At 39.9% G+C, this 14331-nt stretch overlaps 1 protein-coding gene across 2 annotated transcripts in view; it reads right to left on the reverse strand.

The window, feature by feature from the left end:
* lmbrd1 (LMBR1 domain containing 1) overlaps positions 1–14331 on the reverse strand; it is a 130753-nt gene that overhangs the window by 73100 nt on the left and 43322 nt on the right. For both annotated transcript variants that reach the window (XM_041789783.1, XM_041789782.1), the window contains 2 exons: positions 9794–9882; positions 2578–2651 (listed from right to left, as the gene is read on the reverse strand). In XM_041789783.1, coding sequence (XP_041645717.1) covers positions 2578–2651; positions 9794–9882 — 163 coding nt within the window. The remainder of the gene's footprint in view (positions 1–2577; positions 2652–9793; positions 9883–14331) is intronic.

Raw genomic sequence — 14331 nt, forward strand, 5'->3', positions numbered from 1 at the left:
ACACATTTTTTCAAGTGATGCTCATGGGCAAATAATTGCACACCTGATTAAATGCAATTTAGAAATATGTTTAGACGACAAGTCTAGAGTTAAGAAATCTGAGCAGTTTTAATTCAACCCTTTAAGTCCAGTGGCTATTCTTTGCTGTTTTGTCGACACTTTTCTTTTGACAATATAAATCACTCAGGAAAGGCTTACCATGCTCATGTTTGGTATCTTTTTTCAGCACAACCTCGACTAATTAACTTTAACTTACTATATAAGATATATGACCTCTAAAAATCGTACACAAAAAAACCCAAAGATTTTTCAAACACGATGAAGTTGTCAAGAATTAGAGCTAGAAATGCTGTGAACTTAAACATAAAGTGGCAAAATCAGATATATCAAGCTAAACATTAACATTTTTAAACAGAATGCAATATCTATGTAACAAATCAATGCACACATTTAAAACATTTTTGTGCATAAATATAGAGAGAATAATATGATGATGAACCAGACGAAGGCCAGGAGCTAAAATGTGTCTGTTTAATAAAGTTGTTCCCCAAACTTCTACGATTTATGAAACTTTCTGTTTCCACATGGTTCAACATGTTGCAGGTAAAGATAAACACAGTACGAAAACACTTCCGATATGTGCTTTTCAAAGTAAAACCTCACTTTACCATTCCTCTGGAGAAACTCCCTACCATTTGTACATATGGCTTTAATTTTGAAAAGCTACCAACACGCTTCCACTATACACTGAATCAAGTCACTTGTAGGGAGGTTTATTGAGGTAAAACTTAAGAGGAATTACAGGGCTTTGAAGCTGGCTAAGTGACGTCACACACCACCACTGCGGACCAAAACATGGCGGCCTCCTGGTGAGTTGATAAGCTCAAAAATACTCAAAATGCAGATATCTAGGATATCTAGAGAGTTTTTAGTTCAATATGAGAGATACAAATATCTATCCAACAAGATGAATGTGTCTGATCATGCAGGGTTCCTTTTAACATCCACCTCTTGTGCTTAATGTCATCACTCAATACTTCAGTTATATTTGAGGATAGCATGACACAGCCTATGTACAACTTCACCACCTTTTGTGCAAAACAGCACTCCCTTTGTGATGCTATCAGTGCTAGCAGTGCACAGCACAATCTTCAAAACGGTAATCAAAGCAATAACATGGTTATTATGTAACCTGGGATACGGTATTAGCCGCCATTTCTAGGCTGTGGGTCTCTCCTAACTAAATATCATCAAAAGCTGAAAGCACACTCCCATGAAATTAGGTAGCATGGTTGCAAACGCCACACACCAAAAACAGATGGCACGAAAAGAGCTGCAGAGCTTCACTGGCATGACTCACATTCCTGATTTTATGACCTTTGAGTTTTTCGATCCAAAGACAGTCAAAGGTGCTGCGTTTTGGTTTAAGATGTCGCACAACACAGATTTGCTTGGCCATGGATGTTGCGACCCTGTTTCCCTTCACTAAATTTTTGCTTTTGTAAAATTTTGCCAGCCATTAGACCATGCATGTTTAGCAATCCACACAAGCAAATGACCACCATGATTCTTCTTTATGTTGATCAATACCTGCTGGTTAGCAATTCAGATTTACTTAGAAGCTTCATTGTGCACCACTAAAAATTAGATAACATTCCTTAACTCAACATAACTTCATGCTGTAGGACCCACAAGACTTGTTAGCAGTATAGATAAGCTCCAACATTCAATGCCTCAATAATCAAAGGTATTAAAGGAACACTCCAGAATATTCTGAACCAATGATGCAGAGAAATAACTTTTGCAGAGGGAGACGTTCCAACAGAGAAAACTTCTGTGGTTGTTTAGTAAGTTCTTTCATTTATTTAAAGCTAACTTTCCTGATGTTGGGATACAGCAGTACTCTTCAGCTTCTCTTTGGCTTATTTGTGGTGGTTTTATAATCCTCCTCTGGAAAAAAATACAGGGAGCTTTCTCTGGGTTGCATGTGGAGTATTGATGTTTTTTTCAGTACGGCTAGCCAAAGCTGTCTAGGGCCAACATTACTCAAAGGAACACAGTGAAATCTATACGGTGACCAGGACACTTTTTGTTTGAACAACCTTGAAAAACTCTAGCATGCCATAACTTTGAAATATATATAAAAGGCGAGTTTGATGTCAGTTTAGCTGGAAAAAAACAGGGCCAGAGGAAAGGGCTGTCTGATGGAAGGGTTAGGTGGTAAAAATATTCATAACATAGAGTAATTTTAAACTGATATTGATTTTGTTTGGGTGAGATAAAGAGGCTGCAAGTTAGTTTTTTCTCCAGCCCTATCTACAGTGCTACATAACTTCACTTTCGTAATGGTTCTCGATAAGGGGACCTGCCAACTGCCATCACCGTAAGTAATACACTGACTTTGAATAAGAACCTTACACAACCCCACATCAGTAAATGCAACCTATCCCTTTAAGCTATGGGGCTGGCAAGATTTGAAAACCATCCCATTGGAAGAAATGCTTTAATTACTGTGAAGATAAAGCTCCACTGAGCACATGAAACAACATCAAGCACTTGTCTCAGGTCCCAACTCACCGTGTAAGTGATCACCGCCAACATGCCAATCAAGGTCAGGGAGCTGATGGAGAAAGACAGAGCAGGTAGACCATCTGTGGGTGGAAAGAAAGGACAGAAATTAAAGATTCAACCCCAGTCACGGACAGAAAAATCAGTAAACTCTATGCCTCCTGTGCAACCTATCAAGGGGCTACTTTCTGTGAACATTTTAAGGCTAGTTTGACAGCCAAAATTGTTTCCAGAAATCAAACGCTTTGGCAGTGGCTGTGTGAAGCATGTTGTAATTTCCTTGATTTCCTTAAGGTGCCTCTGAAATTGCCATATTCCTGTGGACAATTGACTGCAAAATCCTCTTGAAGGTTGTAATTTAGTTCACTCTGAATTCCCCGGTGTGTAGGGCATGAAATTCAAAAGGTTTACAAGTGCTCAGATTATTTGAAAAAATAAATGCTGTAGCACAGTGGTTCTCAACTGGTAGGTTGGGACTCCAAAGTGGGTCGCAAAGCCCCTTTCAGTCCTATGACTACTCTGAAGGAGTTAGGCATCTGCAGCTGAGATGGGAGAGCCTCTGCATACAACAATTGATGCCTGGGTTTTTCACCAGTCAAAGTTTTGTAAGAGAGCTGACGAGAGAAAGCCACTGGTGAAGAAAACGCATATCTAATCTTGATGAGGGTTCACCAAAACACATGTGGGAGACTCCATGGTCAAAATGGTGCTTTTGGCCACCAGAAAAAAAAACATGTTTGGCAGACACCAAACAATGCACATCACTAAACACACCATCCCCACTGTGAAGCACAGTGGTGGCAGCATCATGCTGTGGGGATGCTTCTCTGCAGCCAACCCAAGCTTGTAAAGGTAGAGGGTAAAATGACTGTGGCAAAATATAGGTCAACCTGGAGGACAATCTTGTTCAGTCTGCAAGAGAACTGGCTTTGGAGAACAATTAGTTTCCAGCAAGCCAATGACCGGAAGCATACAGCAAAAGTAGGGATGCAAGATACTGGATTTTTGCTGATATTTGATATGCTGATATTTTAAAACTCATTTTGGCCAATACCGATATTTGATTATATTTTTTCCACTGTAAAACTGTGGCTGCTCAGTGAGCACTCCTGGGAGTGTAGGACAGGCTTTTTTAAGAGTGAAATCCTCATCTATCCACTGAGACAGTGAGGCTAAACATGCTAACAGGACAGACACTTGACGTCCATATACCCTTGGTGAAGCTAATATGTTTAGCTTTAAAGAGGAGCTTCTCTGCGTGACAGGAAACAAAGTTTTGCTGTTCAGGTAAGGCTATAAGCACCTGCTAGGTGTAACATAGCAGGGCTTTAAATGCATCATTTGCCCGTGGAAGCCTGTATATCCCACAACGCTGAAAGGCTGACTATCAAGAGCTATAAATTCAGTGATTTTCCTGTTCAGCTCCCTACCTTTGGGTGGTCACAGCTGTATTCTTGAGCTTTGTCAAATGACTTAAGCTGAGGCGGTTGACGAGTTTTCCCTGGCACAAAGTTTTGTCATTCTTTATCTTAAGAAAGTCCCTGTAGTCATTACTGTACGAGCAATGCAAACAGCTACTTTGCTGTCTTGTTCCCACACCTCAAATTTTACACACACAGCCGACATGTTGAGTTTGTTGTTGGCACATGCCCAGTGTCATCGCATGCGCTTTATTATGACGTCACAGTATCGGCCGCACAGATCGTCCTAAATTTTAGTATCGGCCGATACCAATGATTAACTTCTTAAGCTTTTATTGGCTGATACGGATATATTATATCATGAATCGATAATATCATGCATCCCTAAGCAAAAGCTACACAGATGGTTTAGATGCAACAAGGTGAATATTCTGGAGTAGCCACGTCAAAGCCCATATTTCAATCCAACAGAGAATTTGTGGCTTGACTTGAAAAGGGCTGCTCAGGCCCGATCCCTGTGCAACCTGACAGAGCTAGAGCAGTTTTGCAAAGAAGAATGGAGTCAAATTGCAGTGTTCAGATGTGCAAGCCTGGTTGAGACCTACCCACACAGACTCAGTGCTGTGATTGCAGCCAAAGGTGCATCTACTAAATGCTGACTTGAAGGGGTGAATATTTATGCAGCCACTTATTCTACATGTTTGTATTAAATTGACATTACTTTATAGAAATCTGCTTTCAGTTTGATATTAGTTTCTTGTTTTTTCATTTATTTTTGTCAAAAAGCCAAACTATATTGACCACAACTTATTCATAATATAAATAAAAGGGTAAAATATCCAAGGAGGCAGATACTTCTTATAGGCACTGTATCCACAGTCAATGAGGTGGATACTGAAAACGGCAAATTAGTTTATATGATAAAAGTCCAGAGAGCTTTTCGATAATGATAGTAATAATTATAAAAACAAGAAAAAGTACAAAACAACAGACACAAAGAAGGACTCTATTCCTACTGGGCTGGAACTTAGTTAAAGAATATAAATGGAGAACAATGGGGAATGTTGGAAAAGACAGGCTGGACCTGAACTCTTTGAAGGACACCAGTCTCTGTACTTAAAGCACAAGGACATCATCAACAGGCTGCCCACAACCCACGCCAAGCATTTTAAATGTCAACAAACAATGTCAATAAAGTCTCTTTATTGTGGGAAAGACTAAATTGGCCCAGCAACAGGTCAAGTCATGTGTGCCTGAGTGGCCTGAGGCTTCTTCACCACATGGTCATTCCCCTTTCTCTCATACCTGTTCCCAACTCTATCCACTGTCCTCCCAATTGTGCAGTCATACCATGTACTGTAACTAAGCTGAAATGTTCCGACTCTTTCAATACCTTGATTGTAATTCTGAAGGCCATGAAATCATGACCTGAAATGCAGCACTTCAAACAAACAGTGTCATCTGAAAGTAATTTTATAATTAAAAGTCTTCTGCGTACTCGTCATTCAGAGTGCATAGCTGATCTTGAACTGCAAATATATGTCTCTGTACTTGTTATTACAGGATAAAATCAGGGAACTAATTTCCTTGAAGCCACTTCAGGAGAAAGTTATCACAAGGGCGATGCATTATGTTGATTTTCTGGTACACTTCTTTTAATATCTGTCTTTAATTAAGGCACCACAACCAAGTCTTTCTCTGGAGTCACATCTGGTCACCATTTTTTGTCCTTATTGTCATTTAATACATTGATCGCGATCACTTATTTAACAGCATGATCCTTCAATGTATGTGAAGTTAGTTGATGGGTGTCACCTTTGATTGAGGCAGAAAAGGGACCACCCATCAGGCAAGGGCATCAGTAGGTGTCACACCAGCTGTCAGAGCTAGCGTTAGAGGACAGGGATTGATGAAGAGACTGATTGCCTCTGTCCCCTGTCAAGATCCCACCTGTTATAGGGTTCTATGTAAGAAGCTACACAGCCGCCCTCTGTGTGTACCCCACATCCTCTCAGCAGCAGCCTCACGGTGCCCAGCCCACCTGTCGGCTTGAGCATAGGTGGCTCTCTGCTTGCCTTTCTCCTTGACAGAGGCATTTGATGGGGATATTAAGTCTGTATTGAGTGCATGTATAATTTGCCCTATTTATAACATTTATCACCTTCTTTTAGAGGCAAATGTAGCAGCAGGACAAAGAGGTGGAAAATGGAGATAAATTATATGCCTGCACCCTATTGTACTATATGCAAAGAGAAAACTTTGAAGTCTGACAGCTGGGCTGAACATTAACATCTGAATGCTTGTTTCTTATTCCCGGGTGTTTCATTGCTATTTTGCTGCCTTTGTTTGGTGGTGAGCTTGGTAAAATATACAATAGCTGCATGTTATGCATGGAGAACATTCTGTTCATGAACTCTACACAATGCAAAGGATAGATGTTTGCTGCCACTCTTCTAGGTTTCTTGAGCAGATTTTATGGGGATTTAGCAGAGGGAATATTGTCTTTTATCAGCGGTGCTTCCACATCTGTACACCTTCGATTTCCTAAAGCCAAGGAATGAGGTAGCTCTTATCTCAGGATGCATAAAGCCCTCCAGGTTTGTGTGCGTGCATGAGACTTGGAGAGAGAGGTGTTTCTTAAGAGCTCCTTCAGCAAAAGGAGAGCAGTATCACCAAAACTGAGTATGTACTGGCTCTATGTTGAATGGATGGGATAAAATATATCTCCTTAATTGTACAACTCATAATAAACAGGTGCTACTATGACAGAGCTTAGGATGTAGGAAAGGTGGAAAAGTAGCTGTGCATAATCTCAGTAGTTTTTTCTCTTTAAAACTGAAATAGTTAGTCAGAAAACAGGAAGGAATAGCAACGTGGGAAAAAAAAGAAAAAAAATTAGGGAAGGGTGCCAGTTCAGCTCAGTTTGCAGAGCATGTGCCTAAGGCTACAGTTCTCAACACACTGGTCGTATGATCAACTCCTTTTCTCAGTGCTGTTTGGCGTATGTCTTCCCCAAATCTCTCCCCATTTATGCCTTGTCTCTCTTCTGCTGCCTATCTAAATAGGCAGACAGACTGCCAGGGGCAGCTATTGAGAGTGTGGTTATTCATTATTTTTTATTAAAACAATCATAGCATTTAGATGATTGGTACTTGGCAAATGGACATGAGCTCCTATAGAGCTTTTCAAGTCATCTGACTACTCAAAGCGCTTTTACACCAAAGGTCACACCTACCCATTCACACCTTTCACCCCATTCACTCCACATTCACACACCGATGACAGAGGTTACTTTGGAGAATTGGCCATCAGTATCAGCCAATCCTATTCAAATGCATTCATACCCATTTACACACCAGTGACAAAGCAGTGGGAGCGAATTGGGGTTGTCTTGCCCAAGGACATATCAAACATGCAGGAGCCGGAGATCAAACCCACAACCTTCCGACTGTGGCACCAACTCTACCTACAGTCGCCCCAAATGAATGTTTAAGAACCAGTTAAGAGCATTTATTCCAAAAGAAGCACAAAAATGTTTTCATATGTAGACTAAGAGGAGTGAAGAGGTCATATTTAGTGGTGAAAGTTTTCTCCATTTAGATTTTCTCATCTCGATGGTATGTGTATCGCTTTGTCAGGATGCATTTATATGTTTTTTTGGTTAGTGATAAGAAGATATGAAGCAAAGGTTAAGTGTTCGAAATCTTTCCCAACTTCTCTTCTTAGTTAAAGTTGGACTCCCGCGCACTCCTCTTTGAGACATGGCCAAAAATACAAGATTTGACTGTGTGGTCATGAATACCAACAGTACTGTCTACTGCTCTAGGGTTCATTCAGGCATTATTGGAATATTGGAACATATGTACTGTTGGAGCCATTAAGGATGTAGTGGCCATAATGAACAGCAATTGCAAAGCAGTCAGGGGTTATGTGGCAAAAGAGCCCTTCCTTTACACAATTAACCTCCCATCTGGAGAGAGGAGAGACAGGGAATTAGAAAAGGGATGATCCTCACATTTCCTCCTCAGCAGCCGAGCAATTTCCCCCTGTGCCGGAGAAGGAAGGAAGGTGAGGGAGAGCATGTAGGGGTGCACTATTGTGAAGAGAGGCAGATGGTTCAACTTCCTCCTTGATCCCCAGATGGCAAAAGGCCAGAGGACTGTGAGGAGTCCATATTTGGCAAAGTGTCTGCATAAGCTTGAGAATAAGCCCAGACACTACTCTGTTCAACAAGTGAAGATGCCCAAGGAGGGCTCTTTCACTGCTGGGATTAAACCACTTCAATCAATATTTGATTGTTTGAACTTCTTGAATATAATTATAGTGCCATTTGATGAGGTATTGCTGGAAATCAGAAAATTATTTGAGATTAACAACAGGCAATAACATCAGGGAAGGTCATGCTTAGCATTTTCTATGTTATTAATACACAGTTAGAGCCATAAGAGGTTGCTAGTTTGCCTCATCGTGTTCCTAACCAATAGAATTAAGGTTTTGTAGCTTACTTTAGCTGGCTACACACTAGTTCACATTAGGCCATCATGATCTTGAGATAGCTATCCATGCCTTAATAAGATCCAGGATGGACTACTGCAATGCACTTTATGTTGGAATCTCCTAATCCTCAATCAGGCACCTTCAAATTGTACAAAATCCAGCTCCATGTCTTTTAACAAACACAACCATATGAGAGCACATTACTCCCATTCTCTTTTCCCTTCATTTGCTTCCAGTCCATTTCAGAATTGATTTAAAACTTTTAATGCAAGTTTTTAAACATCTGAATTGCCTTGCTCTGTCTATTTATCTGAGATTTTAATAGTTCGGGAACATGGCAGGGCTTTGAGGTCATCCAACCAAATTTTGTTGGAAGTGCCCAGGTCAAAATATAAACATTGGGGTGACGGAGCCTTTTCAGTTGTTGCATCTAGGCTCTGGAATAAATAACCTTCTGAAATGTGTATCTCTGACTTGGACCTCTTCAAATCAAAACTTAAGACTTATTTATTCAGGATGGCTTTTTATCCTTTTAGTCTGTATTTATGAAGGCTGTTATTTTCATCTTAATGGGTTTGTCTTGTGCTGTGTTTTTAATGCTATTTGTTTTTTTGTAAAGCACTGTGGTCACCTGTGGGTGATACGTACATCTACATGTTTAATAACACTTGGCTGATCAGCTAATTTGCCCCACCTTTAGCTAATACCCACAGAAATACAACACTTTTGGGAAAGCCTTATGTGCCTGTCATGTTTATAGAGGTTTTGAGCATTTTTAGACACTGAAAACTAAAGTTGCAAGTGTCAAAGAAGACAGACTAAAGAGAGTTCAGAGCTGTTTAATTACAGGACAAAAGGAGAGGGCTCATAATTTAACCACCTCCCTACATGTGGTCTTAATGTCTAGTGAAGAAAAATCTTTTTCACTTTAACCAGGATGTGTTCTACTTTGTTGAACCTGACACGGTCTCATGCTGTGCAATTCTGAGACTACTTAATGATTATTTTTATTCCCTGCAAAAACTTTTTACTTTAGACTGATGAATGAGGACATCAAAAAGCTGACAATAGAATGACAATAATAAAAGAAGCAAGAAAGTATGAAGAATGAAAAATTGAGAAGGGCAATGTAGGTAGAAATGGATGTGACATGCAGGGAGCAGTGTTTTTGTCTAATAAGGGGGTATGATGATTGAAGTAGTCCATCTTCACAGGAAAAATAAGTCTTTTGCTTGTGGTAACAAGAACTACAAACATTAGACCCAAGTTGAAAATAACAGGAATAATTTTCCACAAATGCTACTTACGACTGCTGCCAAGCTCCTCAAAAAGGTACTGTACTTTCTCCCATTGAGTGGAGTTCTGTCCAGGAGGGGCCTCGAGTGGAACGAAAGCTCTGAAAGCAATCACAAAAAGAAGCTGTTAGAAGTAAAGTAAAACGTAACGTTCTTTAGTCTCTGCACTGGTATCACAAAAAAGGAGAAAAAAGAAAGGACTGTCCATATTTTTAATCATCCCTCCTCAGAGAAATCATGTTAAAAGCTCTGAGAAGTAGCTGCTGCTGAGAGAGCCACAGATATTCAAACAGACTTTAGTTCTGCTAGAAAACCCCACAATGGGGTGGGCAGTTTTCAAAAAATATTTTGCGAAGTCTGTTTTCCAGAAAGCTTCTGGACAGCACATAGAAGTTTGTTTCTGCTCTAACATCCATATCCCTCTTCACAGACCTTTTATGTCCTGGACGGCGTAATGCTCAGACAGAAATGGCCAAAGAAGCTTTTACAGCATGTTCTCCACTCCAGCATCCAGACGTCTAAGCTCCATGGTAAATGTCTGTTTCTTTACTTATCTGCAGGGCTGTAAAATTGGACCTCTGCCTCTGTCCTCCACACTAGATGCTGTTTTTCTCATTGCAGAAATCTCTTTTCTTTTTAATGCTGTTTTATCTGTCTTGCAAAGATAAACCATATAGGAAAATGGGACTAGATAAGATTAAGATTAATTAATCAAATACATTTAAATACCTTTGCCTGGAAAACAAGGCTTAAAAATCAAACAAGCAGGTTTTGAGGCTGTTTTAGTATCCATCTTGGATATAACTGGACCACTGAAAACCAGACAAGATGCTATACTTAGCACAGAGGGCATTTCTCAATGCCTTAGGTCCCCTCTTGCAATTTGTTTTGGAAGGGAACAAAAAAAAAAAAAAAAACTTAAAGTCATACGCTGAATTAAATTAGCTAGCTTTCCACGTTAGGATGACTTAACCATGATGGTCACGACCTTCGAAACCACCTCTACACATTTCCATCAAAAAGTTCTGGATTCTTATCTTTTATCATTTGCATTCAATCACTTATTTTCTAGTTGTAATAACTTATTTTAAATTATTCACTACATTTTAACTTTTAAAAGATTTCATTTTTTATCATATTATATTCCAATGCCTGTGTTTACTCTTATACATCATCATTTAATTGAATCATTATCCAATGGCTTTTGTTTTTGGCTTCTTTCTTTACTTTGGATACACTTGATGGACAGAAGTATTTGGCCACACCTGTTGATTATTGAATTCAGGTGTGTCAATCAAACCTGTTACCACAAGTGGATAAAATGAAGCACCTAGCCATGTAGTCTGTTTGCAAACGTTTGTGATAGAAAATGGGTCTAAATGAGCTCAGTGACTTTAAATATGATACTGGAAGAGATATTATCAGAAAGTTGGAGCATTTAGGAACAACAGCAACACAGCCACAAAGCGGAAAACCACATGGAATCAAAGATCAGGGTCAATGATTGCTAATCAGTATGGTAAGTCAGCTCACCAATGCTCTGTTGACTCCACTGATGTTGTTATAAGCACAAAAACTGTGCAGCAGGAGCTTCATGGAATAGGAAGAAAAAAGCACAACAACACTGGACAGTGGAGCAGTGGAAACGTGTTCTGTGGAGTGACAAATCAGCTTCTCTATTTGGCACTAAGTCTGGGTTTGGTGCATGCCTAGAGAAAGTTACCTGCCTGACTACATTGTGCCAACTGTGAAGTTTGGTGGAGGGTTAATGTAATGGGGCTGCTTTCCAGGGTTTGGGCTAGACCCCTTTTCTCTAATGAAGGGCAATCTTAAAGCTTCAGCATACCAAGACATTTTGGACAATGCTGTGCTTTTAACTTTGTGGCAATACTTTTGAGGGGCCTTTTTCTGTTCCAACATAACTGTATCCCAGTACACAAAGCCAGGACTATAAAGACATAGTCTGGAAAAGTCTTGAAAAGTTAATCACTTTCCAATCCATCGGCCTATTTCACTAAAACTTGTGTTGTCTTAAAAAGTAAAATTGTTTCGAATAATTTCTCTCACATTACCTCAGTTTGGCCAATCTAACCATGGAGCCCACCTTTAATGATCCTCTAATCTTCTCATTTCAGCCCACTCAACAAACCCCTTGCAGCTGTTGTGAGGGATTCTGTTCAGGGGGTGAATAATTTTGAGACTGGAGAAGTCATTAAAAGTTGCATTTTCCGTTGAATTTGGCAAAACCACTTGAAGCATTTGTTGTGTTGAGCTATTTCAATTTCTTCTGTTTGATTTGTTCATTGCAAACAGCTGAAAGTCTGTAAATTTTCACAATAAACCTGATTTGCGATGGGGTAGAATAATTTTGATTACATGTATGTGCGCATTAGAACCAGGTTTTCTTCATCATCTTCATCCCAGCTCCACTGGTTTGGGCCACTCTCTGTCCTTGGGGTCTGCTGTAAATACAACCCCAGAACACTTCACAGGCTGAAAAACCCAAAGTGTAATTTGTACCTTTTTGTACAGCATCTGTAAACGGATTCAGACTTTTTAACCAGTACTCACATAGACAGATCTATACACATTTTAGGCCACATTTTAATCTGAAGTTCTAAATGCCTAAAAGGAAGGGAACACATTTTCACCAAACAGAGGCTGGATGTGTAAAAAAACACATTTTTTGTCAGCAGAACTAAAACAGCACTTTTAAAAACTGAGAATATATATTTCTGCCAGCCGAAGAGTGGAGAGGGTCAACACTAATGATGCTCAGCTTCAGCGCAGACTTTGATTCCATTAATCATGAAATGCTTCTGCACTGATCATTAATCCTTCTTGACAGACAGCACAAAATAAGGTCAGAAACCCTCTTATTATCTGGCATCTTCAAAAAAATCACGTAAAATACAGTGCTCTGTGAATCCGCAGGGATTGATTTTCAAAGTTGAAAAACTGGTGGTAAAAACAAAGTTTAAAAACTTTCACCCTGGGAGGTGAAAGATATTAGATCAGCATATCAGAGACTTCCTGTTGCCTCATATGCAATAAGTAAATAAATAAATAAATACATTTCATGTCTCCATTGGCCTTATCCTGCCTGCTAGCGTGTAGATAACTACAGGGGTCCACTCTTCCTCTTAATCTTTTTTAATATGCTCCCTCTTTGGCCATGTTACGTGTCATTATTCATTTTAAGAAAGGAAAGACCTCATCTAGGGTTAGCTTCAAAATTCAATTTGTAATGAATAATGGTTCAAAGGTATTTATATGACTGCACACTCTATTGTCTGACTTTCATTCATTCAGCTGATTTCTTCTTAAAATCAGCAAACATATCTTTGGTTTTCAATGTATTTTGCTGCAGGTAAGACTCCTCCCACAAAGAACAACGTCATTGATGACCGGGCTCTGGCTGGTTTCATTCTCATAAAGCAGACTTAGAATTTTTCTTTGTATTCAGGATTTTTCCTAACCTGACATGCCAGATGGATTTGTTTCACACACTCATCTGGAAAACCTTCAATACTAAGCGTTTGGGAAAGGGCAGAGAATTTGAAAAAAACTCGCAGTGTGATTGGATGAACTTCTGTCTATCACATCTTTACGGGCCAATCGGAGCAACAAAACATGTGACATAGCTGTGACCAAGGTGCACGTGTGAAGCTACCGAGGAATAACACAAACCATGGCGACTGTAGGCATGTCAGTGCATGACTTTTGTCATTTTTGAAAAGAAACGACTCTCTGCTGTTCTTTTTTCTTCTTTTAACAAAGAAATGCTGTCAAGTTCTGATAAAACTGGCGCTTCAGCAGCATCCACACTAATCTCTTCGGCTTTAATTGAGCAGGCCTCTTGTTTCGGCTTGCTTACGGCATGATTCCGCCACACCTGAAAGTACTGCCCCTTGTCACTGATTGGTCCTGTCACTTTCTAACCGGGCCCAAATGGTTCAGACAGGAGCTTTGCAAGATGGATTTGCCAGTAAGAAACAAGGAAACAGGTTAGATTTTTCCACTATCCCCTCAAGTATCAGAAAAATCCCCCCACCCTATTCTCCGCATTTCAGAAAATGTGTGCTGAAACAATCCGTTCTCAGATTTTCCCCTCATGATGTCATGTGGGGATTTAGCACCGACCCCAGGTTCAGTTGGCCCTCCCCACTTTTAAGAAAATTCTGCCCTCCTCTCCTCCTCCTCCTCCTCCTCCTCCTCCTCCTCCTTTCAGAGGATCAGGAGAGCCACATCCATCCATTTCCTGAGAGGGGCGTAGTCAGACATCTCATTAACATTTAAAGCCACAGAAACAGAAGTAACTTGTTCTGAGCATGGCTGAAACAGAGGGGTTTTCAGAAATGCAAAATGCAATACTGGAGTGCTTTTACAGCATCAAACTTCACAGGCATATTTTGGGGACATGTTAAACCAATATAGACTTGCCTTAAAGGGGTAAAATGTGGCCCCATTAACAGACACAGAGACCCATGGTTTGTTACTTGGATACATTTTCAAATGTTTGTAAGGGATAATCGTGTCTCTGCAAGTTA

The sequence above is a fragment of the Cheilinus undulatus genome, linkage group 6 (assembly GCF_018320785.1).
Source record: "Cheilinus undulatus linkage group 6, ASM1832078v1, whole genome shotgun sequence".
Lineage (NCBI taxonomy): Eukaryota > Metazoa > Chordata > Actinopteri > Labriformes > Labridae > Cheilinus > Cheilinus undulatus.